General features: G+C 36.1%; 1 protein-coding gene across 2 annotated transcripts in view; it reads left to right on the forward strand.

Annotated features, from left to right (window-relative positions):
* The window catches only part of LOC111029844, a 36880-nt gene extending 19995 nt beyond the window's left edge, over positions 1 to 16885 (forward strand). For both annotated transcript variants that reach the window (XM_022309044.1, XM_022309042.1), the window contains exon 3: positions 415 to 16885. In XM_022309044.1, the coding sequence (XP_022164736.1) occupies positions 470 to 14947 (14478 nt within the window). In that variant the 5' untranslated portion in view covers positions 415 to 469 and the 3' untranslated portion in view covers positions 14948 to 16885. The remainder of the gene's footprint in view (positions 1 to 414) is intronic.
* Positions 16886 to 21219: the final 4334 nt, after the last annotated feature.

The following is a 21219-nucleotide window of genomic DNA, read 5'->3' on the forward strand; positions in this document are numbered from 1 at the left end:
TAACTTTTATGTTCAGTTTTTAATTATAATTTAATTATTTAGAATCTTGAATGTTAGAATAATTTAAAAAAATATATTAGAATGCTTAGGCACCACACCAATTTTTGTGTCTAGTCTCATTTTAAGTTTCCCATTATAATTACTTATAACAAATACTTTAGATAGTATCATTAAAAATAAGAATGGGAAAATTGATTTATAATGCTTGTTAACAAATAACAATGGGCTTAAAATTGTAGAACATAATTGTATAAATCTAAGCATAAACAATCAATTTGAAACATGTCATTATTGTTATAACTTCTGCATTATATAAAAGTTGGTTGATATCCCAACTATGTAATCATATACGTTTGAGCTTTGATGATGGTTTAATAGTTAACGTAAGTACCAACATTGTTATTTTTTATTTAGGTGTTTATGTATAGGCTATTATAGCTACAGTGATTGCAATTCATCTGTGACGACAATGGATCCTGGACGGCCACAGCAGCAGGACAAAAAGCAGCTATTGCAGCAACAGCAACTTATGTTGCAAAAACAATTACAACAGCAACACCAACACCAACAACAGCAATTATTAAAACAACAACAGCTTAATCTCCAACAGCAGCAATTAAAACAGCAGCAGCAGCTCTTACAAACACAACCGAATTCTCTGCAACAGCAGCCGGTATTACAAGCCCAACCCCAATATTTGCAACAGCAGCTATCGTCCAACCAACAACAACTGTTGATACGGAATCAGGATTTTTTGAAACAACGGAGTATGCAACATGGTAATTTGAATCAGCAGCAACTTCTGGAACATCAAAAAAATCAAGATCAAGCTATTGTTGAACTTTTACAACTCCATGATAACAATGAGTATGAAGATAAAAATCAAGAAGACTGTCTTATTGTACAACGGCAACAAGTAATTCAACCACAACAGCAACCTTGTTTACAACGACAACAGCCGCTGCAGCAGTTACAATCACAACTAGTGCAACAGTCTCAACTTGGTCAGCAACCACAGCATCAACAGCAACCACAATTTATACAACAATCGCAGAATCAATTTCAGAGTTTACAACAACTACAAAATATGTCGCAAATACAAAATTTGCAACATCTACAGACTGTGCAACAATCTCAGCTGATAACACAACCACAGGTTGTACCAAAAACTCAAGCTGAACGTCAACCTCAAGTCGTAAGACAGCCGCCGGCCGTACAAAAACCCAGTACGTTACAACAACCACAGGGCGTACAAAAACCCAATTCTTTACAACAATCGCAGATTATACAGCAACAGAATAATCAGTATTCTCCAGTGTCTACACAGCAACAGTCTAAAAAACAGCCCCCTCCTCATACTCAACAATTACTCCAACAGCAGCTACAACAGTTATTATTAAAGAATAAAAATTATCCACAGCGTATCGTCGTTTTGGGTAATCAACCACAGCAACAGCAGTTATCATCACAGCAACCACAACGCGTGGTAACCAACAACAGTACTGCTCAACAACCACAGCAGATGCAATGTGTTGTTGTAACAAACCCTGGCCAACAACCTCAGCAGATGCAACGTGTTGTCGTTACAGGAACCGGTCAACAACAACAACAACAACAACAGCATCAACAACAACAACAGCAGCAGCAACAACAACAACAACAACAACAACAACAACAACAACAACAACAAATTCAACGTGTCGTAGTGGGGAACAACAATCAACAACAGTCTCAACAAATGCAACGTGTAGTTGTTCCGACCACTGTAACACATCAACAAATGCAACGTGTTGTTGTTACAAGCAGCGGCCAGCAAATACAGCAACAGCAGTTACAACATGTCATTCCAGGTACTAGCCAACAACAGTCACATCAGGTGCAAAACGTGGTTACCCAAACATCTATCCAACAACAACCACAGCAGTTGCAACGTGTTGTCGTCACACCTACCAGCCAACAACAGGTTCAACGTGTGGTTACTTCCACCCCAAATCAGCAGCAGCAGCAGCTTTCGCAGCAAAACCAACCAGTGCCACAACGTATTGTTATTGGTCAACTCAAAACATCGCAGCAAACACAGCAAACGCAATCGCCATCACAAAATGGAATAGTCCTTAACCAACAAATGACTCAACGGCCAATAGGATCAATACAGCAGCAACAACGTGTCGTCATTGCAGGCCAACAACAAATTTTAAAATTATCGAACCAGCAACAATCTCAACAGCAAATCACACTTCAAAAGCAGTTGGCCCATAAATTATTGCAGCCCACGCCACAACAGCAGCAACAAGATGTAGTAAAAAATCAACTGCAACAACTAGATGTAGCGAAAAACCAACAGCAACAAGATGTATTAAAAAACCATCAACAACAACTAGATGTAGTAAAAAAACAGCAGCAACAACAAGATGTAGTAAAAAACCAACATCAACAACAAGACATATTAAAAAAACAACTGCAACAAGTGCCACATCCACAATTCTCGCAAGGTACTGTTGTTCCTCTAACGCAGCAACAGCAAAATAACCTAAACTTATCTAATGAAAATTTGGCAAAGGAGCTACATATTAAACAGTCCCATCAACAGTTACAGCAATTGCACATACAGCCATCCCAAAAACATTCACAGGAACAAATAAACAAGCAACTACAACAACAAAAACTTAAACAAAAGAAAGAAATAGATCAGCTACAACATCAATTGAAACAACCTCAACGTAGTGGTGTGATAGTAGGACAGTTGCAACAACCAGAAAAACCAGAACCAGAAAAGTTAAAAAAGCAACTCGAGATACAGCAACAACAGCGACAGAAACTACAAGATCGCCTTCTTCTGCAACAACGGCAACAACTACAACAACAAAAAAAACTCAAAGAGCAACAATTGCAACAGAAGCACCAACAACAGCTTCGTGAACAAGTCTTATTACAGCAACACCTTAAACAACAACAACAGCAGCAATTACAGAAAAAATTACTACTCAGACAACAGGCATCTCCAGAAAACCGTTTATCGATAATTGTAAATGGAAATCAAAATCAGAAAATACAAGGTGAAGAGAAAAAAATCAATCATCCGGAAAAATCAGAAGAACGAGAACATTTACGGCATATAGAAAAAGATACTGTTGCTGAAAAACAGTATCAACATGGTATTAAACGAAATAATAACGAAAATGTGCCTGTTAGCGAAAAAGAGTTTTTACTATCGTCTTCATCGGATGATGATGACGATGACACCTTACGTAAGCAACGAAATTTGCTTCGTGAAGCTGAACGTCTCGTTCAGGAACGGTACGACGCACTAACAGTGGTTTTAGGGCCGAAGTACCAAGCTCAATATGATGAAATTTTAAGAAACTGGCTGGCGAGTCGGTTATCTCGGGAAGAGTTTGATCGTGAGATTCGCAAGGTGATGTATATTTCATGGGTGGCTATGACAAAAAACACTGATAATGATAACAATAGCAAAAATCTATCTATTAAGACCAGTAATACTATGACTTCGAAAAAAACTGCCAAAAAGGATGCCACCTTATCAAAGATTAAAGAAGATAATGGTTCCTTAATTAATTCGTCAACTCAAAAATCGCCCACATTAAAAAAAGTGGCTGAAATAAACGATGATTTAAATATTAATATTGAAAAGAAGGAAGCTAAGATCATTTTAGCAGAACGAGTTCCGTTGCATAACGCATTAATCACCAGTTTAATAATGTGGATGCCACTTAATTGTCAGTGGTTAGAACTGCGAAAGGCACGTTCTCAAGGTGTATCCGAGAGTGGATCTCCGTTACGATTGTACACTTATGCAGATGTTCCACAAGTGCGAGGCCCAAGTGACCACTGGTACCCTGATAAGCCTGGCAGTTTGGCCCATTTTTACTGGCCAAATATTTTGCCATGCATGTCTTCATTGGTGGAAAACAACGAACACCCTACACCGAAATTGTCGTTTTACGAACAAGAGGAAAAGAAAGTTGCTGATGCTGTAGCTGCGGCAGTCTTAATAAAGCCACCATCGTGCATATTGCTCCCGTTGTTGATGGAGGTGGCCGAAAACACAGAAAAGTTGCGAAGAGCAAGGCAAATACAGTATCAAAAGAGGTTTCCAAAAAAACAAAATGTCAAAGTTACGAAAAGATTACAATGGCAACGGTTACAAGAACAAAAAAAGTTGGCTACAATGGTGCGATTACGTGACGGATGTTCAAGACTGTTGCGTGAACTTAAAATGCGTCTCCGATGTCTCGCCAATCAAGAAGGCCGACTAATCGAACGGTTGCGTCGGCTTCAGATTCGTATGTCACGACGACGGCGTCAAGTCTTGGAGGAATTTAAAATTCGCGAGAATGACCTAAAATCTCGAATACGGAAGTTTTTTGATAGATCATACTTAGAACAGCCAAATACTGATTTTCAAGAGCGCCTACATACAGATGGTTCTACTATTGAAGATGATATAACTGATGACGATGTAAATGATAATGAAAAAGAACCTCAAAATAATTCGCTCAAAAAACATTGGAAAGAAGTAAATCTACTGGAGAAAAATCATGGAAAAAAGAAGCAGTTGAAAACTACAACTACTGGCCATCAATCTAAACTAAATGTTCGAGCTCATCGTCCCCAATCAACGGCTTTGACGATACGATTATTGCGTGACCGACAACGATTCTTGGCAACCACCAGGTTGCTTCAAGTAACCAAGCAGGAGCGCTTACAAATAAGTAATCATGCTGATTATGTCCGAGAGGTCCGAAATAAGAACTGTCCTTGCGGAGTGTCGGATAATAAACCATGTCAATACCGAAAACAGATCCGTCAATTACGAAAAAAGTTAAGAGCTCATGAATTGGCTGCCATCAAGGAAGAAATAGACCGAGAGCTAGTCAGAAAAGCAGCTGAAAAAGAAAAAGTAGATGCCGAGGAACATCAAAAAACAGCAGCCATAGAAACCGAAAAGAAAAAAGCAGAAACCCAAAAGAAAAAAACCGTTACAAAATCAACAAAGAAAAAAAAAGCGGCCAGGACCAAGAAAAATATCAAAGTTGAAGTAGAGGAAAACAATGCTGTGTCTATTGCCAAAGGCAAGGCAATCGATAATAGTCTCGTGAAAACCAATGCAACTACTAATAATAGTACTTCAAAAAAAATTGCATCCATGGTTACCACTAGCACGAAAAATGTAAATACCAAAGGGCGACAACCCTTAGACAACCTAGACAAAGTTAACCAAGGAAAACATAATAAAGGAATCAATAATTGTGAACTATTGTTAGATAAATGTCCTCAACAAACTCGACTTGATACTTTAGGGGATACTAGAAACCGGATAAGACCACCTCTACCAAAAGATAAAAGAAGTGTAGTCAATGTAGCTGATGCTGCTGCTCGGGCGGCTCAAGCAGCATTAGCTGCATCAAAGAAAACTCAGCTTCGAAAAACTAGAGCGGCTGCAGCTGCAGCTGCTGCTGCTGCTGCTGCTGCTGCTACTGCTACTGCTGCTGCTGCTACTGCTTGTGCTACCACTACAAGTACTGTGTCTTCTTCCGGTAAAGTTGATAATGATCGGCGAGCAAGTGAACTTATGCCGCCACCACCACCGCCGCCACTTCTGCCATCATCTCCTCCAAAAACTATTACTACTCCAAGAAATCCTACAATCGGAGCTCGATACTTGCAGCAACAGCAGTTATTGTTAGATCGACACAGACAGCTGGAACGTATTCGACGTGATGAGGAAGAACGCCGACAACGAGCCCAAGATGAACGCCTGCGGCTAAAGCAGGAGAGTTCAGATAAAGAAGAGGATAAGGCAAACATGAAAATGGAAGAAGTCGCTTCACCAAATTTACCATTTTCCCAACGAATGAAATCAAGGCGACAAAAAGCTCCAGTAGGCATCATACACCAGGACATGAATCGAGAAACTAACTATAAAGAACATGAAGATTTTAGTAAAACTAAAAACGGAGAAGAAAATCAACAATCAAGTGATTATTACTTTTATTATGGTGGTGATGATGATTATTATTCATCAGATGAAGAATCATCTGGATCATCATATATCGAACCTCCATTTCCTCCGCTTTTGCATGATCTTCGGATGGACCAATTACCCCGGCCTACAAATAGGATGCTAGCCGGGGCCGTTCTTCCACCTGGCGTTCGATCTCGGTTGCAACCAATACGACAATCAAATTCCAAAATTCATGATGGAACTTCTCACCGTACACTTCAAGTTGAGAGGCTTCAGGAACTAACAACTATGGAGAATGATAATGATCCGGTTCAAAATGAATCTACAAAAATGTATAGTAAATTGAGTAAAGGACTTAAAACTGAACTTGTAGTACAGCGGGATCTGCAGAAAGGAAAATTTGACGATACTAAAATGTTACCAGAAAAACGAAAGCGTCGCCAAGATGCAAACAAATTGCCAGAAGGGAAGACTTTCGAACGAGTTCAACAGGAACGACAAGAGAATGGAAAACCTAACCCGTTGACGGAATGGACCAACCGAGAAACAAAACAAGTAGAAATTACTTCAGTTAAAAAATCGAGTTCATGTATAAAACAGCAACAAAAACACCTTGACAATCAAGTGCAACAACAAAACTCTATAAATAAAATAATGCGATCAGTTCCATCAAATAAAGGCCAAGATACAAGCGTAGACGTTGAAGAATTGCGATCTGTGCAATGGAAGGCGCCATTGACGCAGTGGAATAAACGACCTGTTGAATATGAAGCAGCTGTTAAACAAAGATACCCGATACAAAAGAAGGGGAATGACTTACAGAATTTGATGAAGGAAAAAATACAGACATACAAACCAGCCAAATTTGAAGGTTCAAGGAACCATCTGTATGACCAGCAACAGAAGTTAAAATCTGAAGTTGAACGACAGAAATGTGAACGTATCAAAATGAAAAATATGGTATTCGAATACCAAAAACTTGTAAATACTTTACCTCTGAATGAACAGTTGCAACATATGATCCAATTGCAACAGTACCTTCGGCCGCCGAAAAATATGATTGAAAAGACTACTGTTAAGTATAATCCGTCCGTACAGCAACAACATGTAGCATCAACTAACGATATGTGTATATTACTAGACGATTTGACTGACAATAGTCAAGAACAAACAGTACAGAAACAAATAAGTAATCTGTTGTTAAAAATAAAATATCAGCAAGAAGAAATGTACCGACATTTTTTTTCTGACGACATAGCCCGTTGTCAAGGAATAGTTTCTAATAAGCTTGATATTAATAACGTGGAACAAAATGATCTGAAAAACTGGTGTGACTTATGGCCCGCATACGAAGACAAGCCAAAAAACGATGAATTGATGGACGAAGAACAAAGGTTACTCCGGACCCAAGAATTGATTGAGCAATACTATTCCAGTAATAATGACCAAAAATCAGTGCGTTCGTTGGAACAACAAAAACGGAGGCTTGGACGGTATGGGCGAGAACGGCTTGAACGAGAACTACCTATGTATCAACAACTACGAATAAAACAAATAAAGCAATCAGAAATATCAGCAAGACCAAATCTCACAGAACAACAAATATTAAAACGACAAAATCTGCAGCATATTGAGCAAAATTTACCGGAACGACAAACATGCCTGGACCAATACAAGCGACTTGGACGAATTGAGCAATTAGAACAACAAAAACACCTATTAGGTAATCGACAACAACATCTGAACAGACATAAGACTCAACAAATACAAGACAAGCAGCAACAAAATTCTGACGTTGGACGTACCTCTATTCAGAAGCAGCTGCCTCAGTACTGTTGGACGGTTAGTAAATTTCAAGTGTCAACAACTCTATGTTACGACGAACAACTTCCACTACGTGATCAATTGTTGCGTAAAAACGCTAAAAAGAAAGATTTGCGAGTAATTAAAGTTATTCGGCAACAACAGCGTTCCAAATCCACAACACAGCGTGTAACTGCGACTAGACCCGAGATAATGTCTAGCGACGCCTCTAATTTAGATACAATTAGACAAAAGAGTAGAGGATCGCAACTTTGGTGGGCAAGCATTGGTCTGCAACGGCAAATATCACCGTTAGTCACGGGCGTTGACATTCAAGCTGATCAAGAACTAACGCCTCTAGCAATGATGCCACTTGGTAATCTACCACAGGTGACTAGACCGCAAATTGGCACAAAAGTTGCATCTGTCATAGACGTTCACCCGAAAAATGAAACGACATTTACTAACCAAAGTAAACTTAAAAAGTGGTTGACACCACGTTTATTAAACATGATGACAAATGTTGAAGAAAGGTGGCTGCAACAGTTACAAACCAAGATATCACAACTTGATCAACAAGTAGACCTACATTTTAAGGCTATGATAGATAGGCAACAACAACAAGTGAAATTACTACTGAATTATGACAGACACCTGCAATGCATAAAAGAAAAAAAGCGGCTAGAACGTGAAAGACGGATACAGCAGCTGAAAAAACGAACACCGTTTCAAGCGTTGCCGGTACACCATCAGCAAGCACATACGTTACGTGCAGCGGGCCATATACGACAACAACAACCAGAAATACCAATAATTGTTATCGATGATGATAATGATGAGCCACTTAATGATACGAGAGTCGTTGGCCAAAAACAGGATAAATATCAACATCCAGTGTTCATTGATGATGATCTGCTGAGACATAAAATAGAAACAAAAGTATTGTATGAAGATCAGCACAAGGGAATCAGTAATCGATGGAAACAGTTAGAAGTTATACGTAAAGCACACCAAAAGCAATGGGAATTAAAACTAAAGAATTTATTTTCATATAAGGCAACCAATAGACAATTTTGTCGGGAACTTAATGGGCGTTTGATGATGCAAATAAAGGATCCAAATTTAATTAATGCTTTAGAACAGCTTAACGGAGGGCCGTTAAGATATACTGAACGACAACAACTTGAGCAGCAAATGCTACTTTCAGAATCACAGTCCATGGCAGAACAATCAAGAATGTTAAACCGTCAAAAAGAGCTTTCACAAAAGCAAGCCGTAAAAACCCGATCTCAGAAAACACCAATAGGACAGAAAAAACAGAAAAAATCCAAAAAAACGATGAAGCAGCAACGGTCAACACTTAAACTATCGCAAAATTTGAACTATACCAATAAAAATCAACCAAAAAAATCCTATGAACACCAAGAATCAGTCAATATTCGCCAACTACGTAGTAAAAAAATCGCAGCCGTAAATCAACTATCACAAAAGCGTTCAAAACAACAAAATAACCAAAATCAACTACAAATACAAATAAAATCTCCACTAGAACAGCAAAAACAAATTACAAGGATACAGTTATCACGAAGTCAACTGTTAACGAAAGTTAAGGCACCTGTTGTGAGTTCAAGACACATTTTCCTGCTACGAAACAGAATACTCCAGGTACACTCAAACCGCAATAAGCGACTACGGAACCAAAATCAGCGATTGGTGCCTAAGCAAGATGTCATCATTAACACCACAGAAATGCAAAATCTAAATGAATCTACCAAATTGGTTCTTAGAAAAATGGCGTATTCGCTGCATAATCAACGGTCCTTATTACAGCGCCAACTGGATAGATTAAACGAAATCCATCCTGATAAAATTAACAAACAAATAGAACCTTCAGTTTCAAAAACATTGATAATGTCTGTTCGACAGCCTTTGATAACTTCTCTGATATTGCCACCATTGCAACCATCAACCGTAAAACAACAATCTTTGACTTCTACAGTTATATTAAACCCGCAGCGACCTTTAGCGTCCATAGATCAATCGAGGATGTCTTCGGTAATGTTAATATCACAACTACCAATGCAACCGATTCAACCAACTGCGTCAACATCATCAGTGAACCAACCATATCAACAAAGGAAACTGTTGGAAGAAAAATGCCTGGCATTGAAACAGCAGCTCAACGGCGTTCACAGTAAACTAAAACCGCTGATGGAAATGTGGCAGCTTTCACTTCAGATGCCTGGAAGTTGGTTATGCCATCAATTGGATGATATTGAGGAGTTAAGACGGAAAGAGTTTTCAATTAAATCCATGTTAGATCTCAGACATTTGAGTGGCCAACAGCAAAAACAAAAACTTCTCCAAAATAATGAAGTTTCAGTTTTGATGGCTTCAACCTCTATGGCCCAGTGTCCATTGCAACAGTTGCAACGGATCCGGGAACACCTGAATTGGCGACAACAACGATTGCGTGATCTAATTGAAGACTTGCTGGTATTGATTTGCCCAGAACAACATCCTATGTTGTCTGTGACAACTCGGCAATCTCCGAGTTGTTCCGTACTGATCAAACTACAGCAACATTCGTCCATGACGGAACAAATGAATTCAACTTATTCAGCGCTTTTGAACTTGCAAAGCCCTTCATTATTGAAAGATATTGAACAACAATTTACCACCTATTCATTGTTATTTAAACTGAAAAAACCAAAGATGGCAAAACAGCAGTCATTAGTGTATTCAACATTATTAAAACTTCAACAACCACCGATGCCAGAACAATCTTCATGTCTCCCTATGATAACTACACCGTCAGCATCTAGTGAGCAACAGTCAATTGCTTTTGTTTCAGAACATCTTATACATAACCCTGAAACCAGTAATTATGTGCACCGTTCTAATGATCAAGTACAAGAAAAAAGACGGCTCAGTATTGGAGATGGAACTGATGATAATTGCAAAAGACTTAAATCGTCTAGCAAAAAGAGATCCTTATCACCGTTAAACTCTGTGAGTTATAAGCGAGCTGTGCCTGCCTTAACTAAAAATACTGGCATTGACAAAAGCATCCCTATTATTAATCTTGTGGATTCTGATGACGATATCGAAAAATTAGATTCTGATTCTAGCACTGAGTCATCGAACGAAGCTAGCTTTGGTGTGCAAGTTTCAGAAAAATCACCATTAACAATTAAAATTATTAAAAAAAAACCACTTTCAAGTACACAACCGATAATAAAAAATATTGTAAATAAATCAGAAATACATGCCATGAATTCTAAAATTAAAGAAAACATAATCAGTATTGACTTAACCAAAGATTTAGAGAAAACAACGAATGAATATTTGAAGGAAACTAATAAAACGAGGAAAATAGAAGGTGAAGATTTCAACAAACTAAAATCAAATAAGGATGAAGATAATAAAACGTTAATCAGTGAACAAATATACATTGAAGATGTTGAAGTGACAGGAACATCGGTACATACGACAATTGTTAGTAGACCAACACAGATAGCTGTCCTTGTCAACAGACCAAAAGAGACATCGCCGATTATTAATAAACCATCTGTTGACAACAATCAAATATTAAAGGTAGCGGTTGTTGAGTGCACATCATCAATGATTACAAATGTTGGTAGTAAATGTATAAATGTTGTGCCTGGTGGTAGAAATACAATAAAAATGATGGGTGGTGTAATAGACCCAACATACGTAAATAGTGTTGATAGGACAATATCAGTCATCAGCAAATTGACTGAAGCAGCTGTGAGTGTTATCAGAAAAACACCGATGGCAATGATCCAAAACCATCAGCCTGCTGTTGGCCAAATACCTACCCCAATAATCACACCTATTGAAAAATCAAATACGAAAATGACAAAGTCAATAGACCAATCCCGGAGTAGCAATGGTGGAACCGAAAATACTAAAAATGTAAATAAAAGTAAAATTGTTACGTCAAACCACCGTTGTCGAATAGGTCCATTAGCACTTTCAAAGACGGTTCGGCGGTTTCGACGCTTGAATCGTACTTTATCGTTGGAAACTCGTGGACCCGCGGTTCCTACTTTCCGTGACCATGGATTTGCTCAAGGTACTATTGAACAAGTAGTTCATGGGCGGTTCGTGACCACTATAATGACCATGTCGGCTGCTTACACTATTGCGTCATATATACCTCCGCCGCTTCCACGAATACCATTTGACTATGCATCAATATATAAACATGTTGGTGATATGGCGTCTACAGCTAAGGGTAATAGTAACAGTAACGTAGACAACACCAGCAACAATGAAAATATCAAATCAGCAAACACACCGCTAACACCACTGTCTGCTATCATGGGTTTGTTAGAGAAAACTGTGGAAACCTCTTCAAACATTGCATGTGGTAATGGTCATATTTGGAAAGGTTGTGCACGGGCATCTGGCCCTACTCTAATGACTTTAAGCAAGGTAACCAAAGAAGCTATAACACGAAATACTGCCATCCAATCACGCACTACTTCTTCGTCTCATTTGACCACGGGAGCGAAAGCACCGTCTACCATACCAGCAAGAATGTCGAGGTCATCAAGAAAAAAGCCCATACCCATGGTGACAAATTCGATAAAAAGATCCGTGTCAGCCACTGTACCCACTTCGTCTATCTCTAATAGTAACGGAAAACAACAAATAACCAACAAAAGGTCTACTTCGCTAACTTCCATAGCAAAACCGTCGTCAATGGAAATTATGACCCCAAGTTCTACTTCATCAATCAAAAAAGCGGTAGTAGGGTTGTCTTCATCACCGCAATCAGTTGGGCTTCATAATAGATCCAAGTCAGCTACAATGGTAGCCAGCTCCAGCAGAATACAACAATCTAATTCTGTAGTTCAGCCTACCAAAAGATCAGCATCAGTAGCATTTTCATCTGTACCAATCCTCACGTCTGAAATAACGACAGACATTGCCGTCCCAGCGCTGAAAACAAAAATATCAACCTCAACAATAGTAGCCCAACCTCACAAGAGATCAAAATCAGCTGTAACAACTACCAATACTTCTACTATCAACGTATCACCGACTTTAACAAAACCTAGTCAACTTGAAGAACGTCTTAGGCCTGTCAAACGATCTGCATCAGAATATGTCTCTCCCTCCTTAACTAGTAAAATATCGGACTTATCACCTCCAGCAGTCAAACCGGCCAAGAGATCTAAGTCAGCCGTAGACATTACACCTGTGACAGAGGCAGCTGCTGTATCTAGAAATAATTTTATACAACCAAGACCGATCAAAAGGTCTGCGTCAATGGCATTGTCACCGCCTTCAGTCCAACAAACTAACAAATCGAAGTCGGCAGTTGGAACACCATTATCATTTGACAAAACGCTGACCCTCCAAACTGGACCAACATTGGTCAACGCTACTGTACCTGGGCCTAGAGTATCAAGGAAACGTAATGTTTCAAAACCAATGCCTCCCGCAGTAATGTTTTCAGCAGCACCGAATGATGCAAAAAATAATGTTGTCACCAACAAAGTTATTGAAACCGGTAACGAAAGCGAAACTACAGTTGAAAAAACGACAACGATCACAGATGTAGAGCAGCGCACTGTGACTGTAACGCGAACTCTGTGCCCTACCATTCCGGCACCGATGGACGTAACAGCTGACGCGTGCTCACTCGTGACGGCCGCGTGTGAACAATTCATCAAAGCCATGATCATGGAACGGCATTTGAAGGCGGGTCGCGGTGCCGGAACGCTTCAATTGCGCCGTCGAGATGCATTTGCCGCGGCCATAGCAGTTGACGATGAAATTCGACCATTTCCTGATTATTGTCGGACGCCGGTGATTGGAACAACTATAGCTAATCCAATGACACCTGCATACGCACAAGGAGATATTAATGATGTATATAAGGAACCAGGATCTGAACAAAAATCTATTATCACCGACGGTAGATGTGATACAAAATTTATCGTTATGACATTAGACAAACCGGACCACACCAACGAACGGCGGTCTGTATTAAAACAACAGTCAATTATTGCAGACAGTAAATCGAGTAATAAATTGTCCGTACTGACGGTTAAGACGGTTATTGAAACGCAGACTACTTCTTCCACGACTACTGCGATCAATAAACTGCTTGGTCCGACGACCAGTACTACTAATTCTGCGGTAAAAACGAGATCATCGAGGTCGGTGGTTGAAGGGACTTCTGCCAGAACTAGAGGAACGATGATATTGAAAAAGACGAGGAGTTTGGCGTCTACTTCAGAGCCAACGATGTCATTAAGCAGCAAACAACCGACAACTGTCGATCAATTATCCGCGGAGCCAACGTTCGCTGGAAAGCGGGCGATGAGTTCTCTGCCAGTCATCGCACCAGAGACAACAACGAACTCTTCTGCCGTGGTCAACGAAGCCACCAAGACGCTGCCCGAGTTGCTTCCCGATACCATGTTGACATTTAAAACTTCCACTTCGACTCGCGGATTTTTTGTGCAACGCTCTAGACCACTGTTACGGCCCACTTTCAACCGGCGACAGCCGTTCGGCCCGCTGGTGGCTACCTGTACCATGGCTGCTACGGATTCAACGTCTGCCAACAACATGTACTTTTCAGATGATCGTGGCCAAGATTTGGGCACTCAGGTCAATGGGCTGAACGACGATCCCTTTACTGATATCTGGGGCTGTTATTTCGGCAATCAGAAAATGTTACCGCCCTTCAGCAGGTTGAACAATTTCTTAAACATTGCCGACAAACCGGAGATGCCATCGTCCGAAAACTACGATGTAGATGGCGGCAGCGACGACGATACCACCTACCTAACACCACCCAGTGCATCGCCAAAATTGTCGCATGACATCAGGAAGGTAGATGACAACAGCGCTCAGGAGCAGGTGTTGTTGTCAAACAGTCGTCAACAACTGATTCTCATGGAGGTCGCCTGTCAGCAACAGCAAATTGATCAGCTGGAAGAAGAGATGGAACGACGTGTTCAAGAATACCAAAATCGTGAACCTGACTCGGAGGAAGTGTACTACCAAAAATTCCTAAAACTGCAGTTTGGTTCAACAAATATACCACCGGAACATTCAAGATTACGGCTCTCTCCGAATAGCCACAGTCGCCACAGCTTAGTGAGTTGGTAAGATCGGCTTTCTCGCGAAACCCATCGAAAAAATATTTTTGCTCTATGTATCCATAGAAAATTGTTTAACTTCTACTTTGCGTCTTAAACTACTTTTTATCCATTCCATCGTGTAGTGAATTTTACGCAGGTGCTATATCAGAATTTTTTCTTTAAAAAAAAAAATATGTTAATTAGAGTTTCAGTATTTACTTATGCTTTGTGCACCGACGCTATTATTATTTTTTTATGTATAGCTCGATAAAACTATTTTCGACACTTAATTCAAAAATCACTTGCATCATAATTTTTAGGTTGTTATAAGTATAAAAATTTATTTTATTTTTTATAAGTTAATTTTAAAAGAACTCATTATTTTTTCGACTTTTTTAAATATTATATAACATTTCAACGTGTGTTAAAAACTAAAATATTTTATCCTACGACTGAATGTTTTGTTAAGGGAATAATATAATTGAATGAAATTATATTTTTATAATTATTATAAATTGTGTTAATGTATGCATTATGGAGTACTCTGATATATTATTGTGAAAATTCGTAACTTATCTCAAGGAACGAAATAGATTTAATGAATTGTAAATAGGTATAAAAGACTTATTGAATAAAAACCATTAATTGTTTAATTTTAAAGATTAAATACATGGAGTGTGGTACCACACAATTTTAATTGTTTTATGTAAAAAAAACTAAATGATGTCTTTTATTTGTATCTTGTATGTCATTAAAATATTTAATTTAAATGCAATTAAATGTAATTTACTTGAATATTTCCTTCTTATATATCATTTGATCTACTAATATCTATATTTTGATCATTATAACTAGGGTTAGGATATTTATGATTTCACCTGATTTTTGTAGGTTGCCTATGCATGATGCATTCTTATATAGAGATTAGTTTTATGATTTCTTTATTGGAATGTCAACATTTGATTTTGCATGTACATGATAGTATGTTTTCTGAAATTTAGCATATAAGAGGTGCATATTTCGACTTTTTATAATTTTCTATACAAAATACAAACAACAACATAAACGTAAACGTAATTATTTAAAAATGAATCCAAGTTTGTATATCTGTATTTCGTATCAAGAATTCTATATTACGATTTTGAGATATAGGTAAGCATATACAATATTTTATGCAGCTCGCGGTCGATTGTAACAATCATATTTATCTTAAAACTGCGATAACTTTGAATTTTATATATAATTTTAACTGTAATTATTAATTAAATGTTTTTAAACACTTTTATTTTACAAATTTATCCGTATTTAGCTATTTTATAGTGCATAAACATCCTAACCCTGATTATAACTATTTCTAAATTATGTACCTATTGTATTTAAGGTATATGTGTAAGCATACAACAATGGTAATTGTTTTGCCTAAACTACTTAAATGATATTTATGTTATTATGTTTATTAGTTAACAATAATTTTTTTATGTTATAATTTTTTGGATTATTATTTGTACTATCAATAAACATGCGTGGATCTAAATATCGTTAGTGAGGGGGGGGGGCTAAATAATTCAGAAAAAAATTAATGTTGGTATATTATAAAAAAATGTGGACAAGATTTGATAACAATAAGAACAATTTTATTTATATTTCAAATGTATGGAACTTAAGACATATTATATATTAATACACACGAATTAGGTTTATAACACTTCGAAAAAGGGGTCCTAAGCCCCCCCCCCCCCTCACCCCTGGGTCCACGCTTGTCGTTCAGTAGCAATGTTGTCGAAAATTTTAAGAATAATGAAGAACTTTTATACTGGTGTATACCTACTATTACTATTATTAAAAAATAAAAACAATTTTGTCGTGATATTATATATTTAACCATAATTTTATTTTATATTAATCAACGTGTCTAATCGCAAAGCAATTTTATAAGAAATAAATATAATTTACTCGGTAAATATAATTGTGGATAGTTGTTTTTTTCAAACTTTATATTCTTATAAAGTGTAATTAGTTGTAATCTTAAGACATGTGCAACGTCCGGTGACAAGGTGGTGTAAAACTTCATCTCATCGGTAAATGGTTTTTGAATAATAATGATACAAACATCGGATGTCGGTACTCTTCGAATAATCACTGAGCTAGTTAAAATGTATTTGTTTAACTTTATTATTTAGAGGTAAAAACAATAATTTTGTTGTATATCCCAGTACTTCCCTACTTTTTTATTGCCTACAGGCACTTGTAACCAAGCACCACCCTCAATTTAAGAAAAACTGGCAAGACTTTTTGACATTAATATGTCTTATATATGCAGGTCAAAAAAAAATTTTGTGTAACGAATAAATGCAACGTTTTTTTTTGGATTTGAACCAAAACTTCCTTACAATTGTCTCACACAAAATATGAATTTAGGAGTTGAAATTCGTCTCTTTTGAACATTAACAAACAAAAAATTTTATTTCGTACTTTTTCTATCATAAACCATTACTTCAGTAATTACTTGATAATGTAAAAAATTAAACCCCAAGATCAGGACAGCATATGAGACTTATTAATCATCTTATATTAAAACATTTGTTTTTTGGAAGAAACAAAAATACGGAAATATAAAAAAAAATTAGTTTTTCGGACCAACCAGTGATCCTAATCGGTTAGGAAACACTGATATAACCAAGCGACTTCTTGCTCCAAACTTTTTTTAAGGTTTGATTAAATCCAGAGAACCTAATTTCAGTGGACAATTCCAATAAATGTTTAATGTTAGTAACCGCACTGCGCTTTTCACTTCACTTGGGGCCCAGAAAAAAAAAACATTCACTATTAAACAGTTTACACTGGTATGCAAACACCTATAAATAGCGTAAGGAACACATCAGTATAACACATTACTAGGTAAGTACTTACATTATTTGTTTATATATATATATAAGTAGACATTGTACATTGTAAACATTCTAAAATAAATAACTTTAATATTTCTGTATTATAAATTATTTTAAATCGCTTTCATTAAAAGTTTATTTAACTTACAATGTTGTTCATTTTTACATTTTTTTCTTACATAATACTTTGGTTAGGTACCTACTAAGATTTTTATTACGTTTTGCAAACCCAGGAGAACTGAGTTTAAACTATATTACTTAGTTTACTTAGTAAATAAACTATTAGTGGTTTAATGCTTTCCTCTCTAGTAATACTACAAATGTGCCACCAATAGACTCCGGTGCTTATACTCTACAGATAGATAGGCCAAATACAACTTAAGTAATGGTTTGGATGGTCAGAAAAAAGATATTGTTTTAAGCAAATTTGAATTTCTAGTTTATGTGAGTCTAAAAATCAATTTTACAGTAATTATAAGAAACGTAATAAGTTCAAACTTTTAAAATCTTAAATAGTATTGATTACGTGATTGTTAGTTGATTGATAAAATATTAATTGGATAATCAATTTCGATTGGCAAGCTGTTCTTGTTCACTTGACCTGCAGGTTTATAATAAAAATAACTGTCGTAGGTATACACCTTATTTTGATAATCTGATGAACATAATTAAGGATACTGTATAGTGTATACTTTAAAACATCGCTGATGGAAACACGAGACAACCAGATCCTGTCCAAGTAAGTACAATTTTGCATGGATTTATTTCTTTTAAATTATATTTTAACCACGTTTGTTGTGTATAAAATGTTGTTCTGTATATTGAACTTTTTCATTTAATATAACGTAGTTAAATTATGTTTGTACTATACCAAAACATTGTAAATTAACCGACTGTAAATAGACAATAACATGTACCTATATAGAAGAAATCCTATGGTTACCTTATCATTCTATGTAGTATTTTAAGCATAGGCGTAGAATAGTGGTGGCTTAGGGGGCTATAGACCCCCCAGAATTCTATTAAGCCCCCCCCCCCCGAAAGTGTGAATTGTGTGAAAGTTTACTGTTTTATACGTCCTTATATGAGAACTCAAAACATTTTCTATTTTTTATTTTGATATTCAAAAAATATTTTATTTAATAATTCAAATTTATATAAGGTATCACAGTTAGCACTTACAATTCCAGTAGGTAAGTTCTTCTTCGTGTAAAAGATCATTGTCAGTAATGCGGCGAATAAAAACATGGCTTAGAAATTCTATGATTTTCAAATCTATCGTTACTTCATATTGAAAGAGACTTAGTTCATATTATTAATTCTGAAGAAGTTCTTAATATATTTGTCCAAAAAAGAAGCGTTTAAACCTTATACTATGGGTAGTAATAATTTCCTATTTAAAATGTTTAAATGTATATATTTAATTCAAATACAAGATATGTATTTGATAATAATATGATGTATCTATGGTATATTATTTATTTATATTTTATTATTTTACTTAAAAATGTGATTCTGTAGTCTTTTTTATGTTTTGTCCCTTTACATTTTTTTATAGTTAAATTTGTAGAATATATGTTCTGTACCTGAATCATTATAGACGTTTTGCTCGTTTAATCGTTGTAATCATTGATACCATAAAAAAGGCTATACCTAGCCCCCAAAAAAAATTCACCACGCTACGCCTATGATTATAAGAACCTATATAAATCGAGATAAAAAAAAAAAAAAACAATTTAACAAAATTGTTGTGGTCAACAAGCCATACAAGTTAGATACATTCATTTTAAACTAAATTGAAAAAATTAGTTCCCAGAAATCTTAACATCATTAGTCCATCTGTAAAAGCATAATATAATAAATTATGTAAAATACACTTATTCTATTATGATTTGTTATTGGAATTTTTATAATCATGCATTTTATTTTAATTGACTGTAGTTAAATGTTGTTCTTAACGTTGTACAGAAATGTGTTGTCTCCGCCTTACAAGTTCGTCTATTACGATACCAAATGTACGCTCAGCAGATCTCCTTTAGTTTGAAGGTTAGTGAGAAAAATGGAAAATTATAGTAAATCGCCCTATTATGAAACCTGATGGATGTGTTTGTAATGTGGGTTAGGTTACCTTTTTGAAACTGTACATTTCATAACTAACTTAATGGTAATAATATCAATAAAAGACTACGTAGGACCCTAGTTAATAATCTTGCCTTTAAATTTTGTTACTAGTAAATTCACTTTATTATCAAAAGTAATGGCACACTATTGAATCTGGTGAACGAAAATTTTCTATATCGTACGTGCCTACGACGGAGACAACGTATTCGAGAACGACGTCCTCTTAAATTAACAGAGGTATTTTGTTTAAGTGTAAGATCAAAGAAAAAATAAATGAAATAATAAGCAATGAACTTGGTACCTAGCCTACGTTATACCTACCTTTATCAGGGGTCACCAATAAATATTTTTGAAAGGCCTAAACATGCTAAAATCGATAAAAAAAACCAATGAATAAAATATTAAATAATGACACTAGAACGAATAATATTATTGGTTTTACTATTTTTCTTGTCTGCGGGCCGAATAAAATTTGACTGCGGGACACAAGCAGCTAGCGGGTCCCCATTTTGTGACCCCTTGGCTATATTATAATATTATACAAATGAGCAAAAACAACATTGCTCGTTGACTAACTTTATTTAAAAATATTGTGTTCGTGTGATATTAAAAGCTAGACTGTCGGGGTTGAACTGTAGAAATATATTTTATATATTTCTGCAAAAAAATTACTTTTTCAAACGGGTCTATTATTTTTCATATTTTATTGTTACTAGGTTGTTTAATGATGTCATAAGAATTTTCATATTTTTTTTCAACGGCTATTGTCTATGCTCTTATACAAATTTTAAATCATTATTGCAATCAATAAAATTATAAGTACTTGTTACCTGTTCTTTTGTATAGATAAGTGTTAATGAATTGTTTTATATCGATATACATTAAAAAAATACATAGCTTTCAATGCAGGTTCTTACACTATTGTACTTACATATACAATATTGCAAACCACCGGTCAAGACAATATCTATGTCCCATTTTAATTGTTGCGGTGTACATAAAAAAAATGTTTGTATTAATATTTCGAAGTGATATCGTAAAACAATCTCACATTTACACGTATAACGCTAGATCTTCTGGAAAAAAATATAGCTTGGAATTATTTATTTTTTATTTTTCTGTTTTCTTCAAAGTCTAAGCAATTTAATGATGCGACAATGTATAACATGTGATGTATTTGTTGTTTCCATTAAAATAATATTTACAAACCTCACATCACATTACAGGTTACTTGTGTAGGTACACGAATCGAAATATATTACAATATTAACCAAGCAAAATAAAATTTTTA

Source organism: Myzus persicae, unplaced genomic scaffold (genome assembly GCF_001856785.1).
Source record: "Myzus persicae strain clone G006 unplaced genomic scaffold, MPER_G0061.0, whole genome shotgun sequence".
Taxonomy (NCBI): domain Eukaryota; kingdom Metazoa; phylum Arthropoda; class Insecta; order Hemiptera; family Aphididae; genus Myzus; species Myzus persicae.